We start from the raw sequence: 5,421 nt of genomic DNA on the forward strand, positions 1-5,421 counted from the left end.
ATATATATATATATATATATATATATATATATATATATATATATGAAAAAGGAAACATTAAAACTTTATTAGATGGCTAAAAAATATGGAGTTAATGTTTTGTTTATGTTATTTATAAAAATTTATTACACCAACCTAATATGAAAAGAAAGATATATATATATATATATATATATATATAAACACAAACTTTTACTAATGGTTCCTGTGTGGATTGCTCTGGTTGCTTTGACTTTTTACTCTTCGATCTTTTAAACTTTGTTCTTTCCATAAAGTTTTTTAGACACTTTTAGTTCTGAGATGAAGTACACTTGTTAGAGACGAACGACAAAACTAACGAGTAAGACAGAGCGAGGTAGCAAGAACGAATTGAGAAAAAAGATAGAAAAAAAGTGTAGGAGAAGATGACAAGAAGTAGAGAAAGGATTAGTGAGTTTACGAGAAAAGAGTGAAATTATTAGAGCGATTATTTTGTGAGCAAAACAAAGTAGGAATTGGGATTTTGCGACGAGAGACGCGAATTGAGAGTTAAACGTATGAAATTCACGAGATTAGATGATGAGAGATATACTATTTTCTTACTCGTTGGCTCGATCGCTAACACACTCATTTAATTATAAAAATTTCGTATAACTTTTAAAATCTATAAAATTATTCTTAATCAATAAAATAGATTAATAAAAGAAAGATGAGAACAATAAAATCACTATAAAAACAATACTAATTATTTTTGTGCTAATGCTTTTTATAAGGCATAATGAGGATTCGTCTTTTGCGTTTTGCTATACTTTTACTTTGAACACTCTTGCTGTATTGTAGTAATATCTCAAATTTCGTTATGTTTATACGTTTTTAAAACATATTTTATATTGAAATCTTCTACGGTAATTAAGTAATTTTGTAGGTTACGGATCACATAATATATTTTACTAAAACAAAAAAAATACGACGTGTTAGACATTAGACCCGTTCGTTTACGAAAAACTTCTGAACTAGTGCAATAAATTAGAGTGAAACGAGGATACTTTCTTTCACTCTTATTTATTGCACTAATTCAAAAATTCTTTGAAAAATGAACAGATTTATTATTTAGTTATATTTTAGCAACTCTTCAGAGCGTTAATCCATCGTATAATTCGTTACAATAATATAATACAGTTTGTATCGTATTATATATAACTATATTTCTTAATAATTATATATGTACAATGTCATAGGAAATAAAGTAATTCAATTAATTCAATAGACAAAAGATAAATTTTTTCTTGTAAAAATTATCTTAAATCTTAAAGATAAATTTTTTCTTGTAAAAATTAAAGAGATATACGCTCCACTTTCAAGATAAAAGTGCGAATTTCCATTGGTTTCAAGAGAACATTAATTACGTCGTCTTGAATTTGTACGGGTTGTATATTTTCTTCTGTCTCTTGAAGAATATCATTGGTCTCTGGTTTCCATTTCATGCGTTTCATATCGCTCAGTCGCTGATTAGCACCGAGCGTGGTTTCTTCGATCGACAAGATGGAGAATGTCGAGAAGAGATCCTATCGCAAAGAAAACGCAATAGAATTAAAAGACACTTTTAAACTTTTCAACTACTTTTAGAACTAATTATTGCAATGTTCATAATCATCGTACAATTGTATGTTTCATATATTCTATAAATTCATTTTATATAATATATTCTATAATTAGAAAAATGATATACAAAAATAAAGGTGTACCTGTATGTTAACTTCCACAGGTTGAGACATTTGCTGCGCTTCACCGACCTCGAAAAGATGTTCTAATCTTAACAAAATTGTACCATCCTTCCATGGCTCTAACGTAAGTATGTGTACGTTTGGTGGCAATGATTTCTTAAGCCCTGAAATCTGTAATTAAAAAGAATTATCTCAAGATGGTCTCAAGTCGTATATGGCGCAGAACAGATCTTGACAGACTATTCGTCGAATTATTCTAAGTAGAAGATTTATTGTGAATTTTAGAAATTATCTACCGAGTTTAGTGTTATATTAATTGTAAAATAATAATGAGTTATTTTATTTTTCATGAAACTTGCGAAGCAGAAATTCGAAAGTATACATACGAAGTTTCTGTATGTACTATGTGCGTCTCTGAGATCATTCAAATTGGCAGGTGCACCTAAGATCCAAGGTTGCAAGATCAATTTGAGGGCCAATTCCTTCTCCTTCAATGCGAATTCATCCAAGTTATTTAGTCCGCCACCAAAGAGATAATGAGTACCTCTTACTACCAAACCTTCGCCATACGCAGATTCATTTAACGCTTCACCGACGCCAAACGCATCATCCTTCAGAAGTCTTCGATGAAGCTAGAAGAAATATCGTCTACGTTATATATACGTATATTTTTACTCGATACCGTAGTACGTTATATATCTTAGAAAATCGATAAAGTTGCAGATTAGTGATATATAAATTTGATATATAATTTAATTTTAATTTATTATAATATAATTTTTTTCATATGTGGATTCTTTAAAAGTACAATTTTGTATTTTAATTGGAACGTATTACGTATACTGAACTTGTACTTTTAGCTATAAATTGGATTTTAAGTTATTTTTAAAAATTTTGTCGTTCAAACCAGTAAGTTGACATGAAAGTAGTGAAATAAAATCGTCTAAATTTTATTTTATATAGAAGATTTACCATTAGTTCAATAGCGCCGTCATCCATGCTGCTTCCACCTTGAGCACGATCGGTCAGGACACTGAGTTTCAGTTGCTTTTCCTCGTCTTTTATAGCGATTTTACTAGTCACTGGATAATAATTCCCAGATATTGGCTCGTGCAACTTCAGATCCCACGTTGGTCTATAATTTCTCACGCGTTTCAACATTTCCCTGCCATTGCTGTCCGTATAGAATTCGCCATCTGTTTTTAAATTGCTCGAGTACTTCGTGATAATTTCTTTACCAATCTTATCTCTGAAAAGAACATGTAGCAATTAGAAATATTATAAATATTATATTAATATTATGTTATATTAAACATTTTATATTTTAATAATCTTATATAAACTTAAAATATCATTATTTATAATTATTACTATATATGAATTACATAGAGAATTTATTATATATATAATATATATAGAGAGGTAGAAAAATTAATTTTAATCCAAATTTCATCAAATATTTAACAAAATCACATTGCTTGAATAGCAATTAAAAATTTGGCAGTAATAAAAATTGATAATTACTTTACAGATATCGGTCCAATGAGCCAATCGAACTCGACGTATTCCTCTTCTGCATAGATTCGAATTACTTGATTAACCCATTCGTTTATCGTCTGATGAAGTTCTTCCACGACCGGACCTGACAGAGAAGAGACATATTTTACAGTAAAGAGTATATTTAATATTTCGAGTGCTGTGAATTCATATACAGAGTGAGGTACATAAAGTATTGCGAAAAATGTTGCGAAGAAACATTATCCTTTTTTAAAAGAGCTATTAAAATCTGCCAGATATTTATAGGCCATTTTATTTAAGAAATTAAGAGATACGAAAAAAATTATTCGTAACACTTTACGTTTTCACCGTTGATGAAAAGATTCTAGATAAATAAATATTACCTTTGTGAATTTCGTACGTTCCAGTGTAGATGAAATTATTAACTGATGCGTTTTTAGGTCTGAAGATATACGCGCCGGACGATCTATTTTCGAAAACCTTGTTATTACCCTCTGCTCCCTCGTAGTAATGGAAGGACTGTACGAAGTTCATGTTCTTTTGCTTGTTGAAGCGTACTATCACGTTACCATCATTATTAACGGATATATTATACAGCTGAAAATTATATACACACAAAAAATTAATTCTGTTATTTCAGAAGTAAAATTACGACTTATTTTGCTTTTTTAAATTTAATTTTTTATTATGAAAAGAGAAACGCTAATCTGTTTATGTAGAATGCTCGAGAAAAAGAGATTGTGCGTGTTATCAAAAATTATTTTATTATATTAGATTATATATAAACTAGAATATTATAAACTGGATGTATTTTAATTGTAACCTCTATATTATCTTAATCATGAACGTTAACTATATTAATTAATGATTTTCTCTGTATGTCTATATATAAACGTCTATATGTTTACCTCATTGCTTATGAAATTCGTTGGTGGAACTTGCGGAGTAGCTTCCTGCGTTTGTTTAGAAATGAGGTAGGACACCAAACCAAGGGGAGGAATGTTCGTAGCACGGAAGACAAGCTCATATTTCGCCTTGCTTGTTCGTCCTGGGACATTTTGAACGCTCTGAGGAATCGGCACTGTCTGTGTGGTTGGATACACTCCTGTTTAATCATATATAAATATATACATGTGTTAGCTATCTTGGAAGATCGATTGAGTATATCAACAAGTATAATATTTGCTATAATTATTTTATATATTCCGCTTATATATTTTTCTTGTATTTAATAATTGTTATTCGGTTTATATATCTGTATTTATGTGAAAGAATGTTTCATATATATTTCGCGATCATCGTATGTGATTGTGTAAAAATTATGAACATGATTTATAGAATTACTATCATATATATACTACTTTATATTTTCTGATATTTTAGTGTACGAACCATCATTGAGTGATTGAACCGCATAAGCATTTTCTTGGACTGGAATGCGAATGTAGGTGGAGATTGGTCGACTCAGAGGATTGTACACCGTAATCGTGAACGAGTCATTTTCTTCAGAGAACGTGCAGGAGCTAATGTTTAGTTCCATACACGTGAAAATCTTCGTGTCTTGCGTTACTCCTGACCACTTCCTGTTTCATAGGTAACAGTAAAGCTTACTTTTTAATCCTATGTAATATATAAAAATAATTCTAAAATACATACACAAATAATTCTATATAATATATAAAATATAATTTGACTTTGAATTTTTTCCTATTATAAGAGAGATTGTAAAATATACATATAAAAATAAAATGTAGAAGAGAAAAAACTGGAATTTAAATTAAAAACATAGAATAAGATAGTAAATTAGATAAATCGTAGAAAGAAATAAAACTAAAAGTTAAGGCAAGAAATTCTGATATATACTATATACTCACTCTATAGCCTCTGACATTATGTCTTCAGCGTGATACATACTCTCGTACAATATACGTGAATAATCGTTTGCGACTAATTGCTTCTCGGTGCCGGTAACAGCGTCGTGATGCTGCATCACTCCCATAGCTTCGCGAAAATGTTCTAAATTTTTGTCGTGATTTTTCAGATCTGTCAGTGCGACAAGCTGTTTGCTTGCCTGGAAATAACAAATATATCAATTTTACTTAAACTATTTTATTAATATACTTAAAATATTTTACTCAAACATGACAGTAAAATATCTGATATATATATATATATATATATATATATATATATATATATA

General features: G+C 29.4%; 2 protein-coding genes across 3 annotated transcripts in view; both read right to left on the minus strand.

The window, feature by feature from the left end:
- The window catches only part of LOC116848607, a 1,359-nt gene extending 564 nt beyond the window's left edge, over window positions 1-795 (minus strand). Inside the window, exon 1 of the mRNA XM_032824889.1 lies at window positions 191-795. Within this exon, the coding sequence (XP_032680780.1) occupies window positions 191-271 (81 nt within the window). The 5' untranslated portion in view covers window positions 272-795. The remainder of the gene's footprint in view (window positions 1-190) is intronic.
- A 158-nt stretch (window positions 796-953) lies between these two features.
- LOC116848514 (lysosomal alpha-mannosidase) overlaps window positions 954-5,421 on the minus strand; it is an 8,954-nt gene continuing 4,486 nt past the window's right edge. For both annotated transcript variants that reach the window (XM_032824687.1, XM_032824698.1), the window contains exons 9-17: window positions 5,096-5,292; window positions 4,614-4,804; window positions 4,130-4,326; window positions 3,605-3,818; window positions 3,228-3,345; window positions 2,676-2,952; window positions 2,090-2,335; window positions 1,725-1,874; window positions 954-1,544 (exon numbers count right to left, since the gene is read on the minus strand). In XM_032824687.1, coding sequence (XP_032680578.1) covers window positions 1,314-1,544; window positions 1,725-1,874; window positions 2,090-2,335; window positions 2,676-2,952; window positions 3,228-3,345; window positions 3,605-3,818; window positions 4,130-4,326; window positions 4,614-4,804; window positions 5,096-5,292 — 1,821 coding nt within the window. In that variant the 3' untranslated portion in view covers window positions 954-1,313. The remainder of the gene's footprint in view (window positions 1,545-1,724; window positions 1,875-2,089; window positions 2,336-2,675; window positions 2,953-3,227; window positions 3,346-3,604; window positions 3,819-4,129; window positions 4,327-4,613; window positions 4,805-5,095; window positions 5,293-5,421) is intronic.

Source organism: Odontomachus brunneus, unplaced genomic scaffold (assembly GCF_010583005.1).
Source record: "Odontomachus brunneus isolate Ranch 3 - 2012 unplaced genomic scaffold, Obru_v1 Obru_scaffold_005, whole genome shotgun sequence".
Lineage (NCBI taxonomy): Eukaryota > Metazoa > Arthropoda > Insecta > Hymenoptera > Formicidae > Odontomachus > Odontomachus brunneus.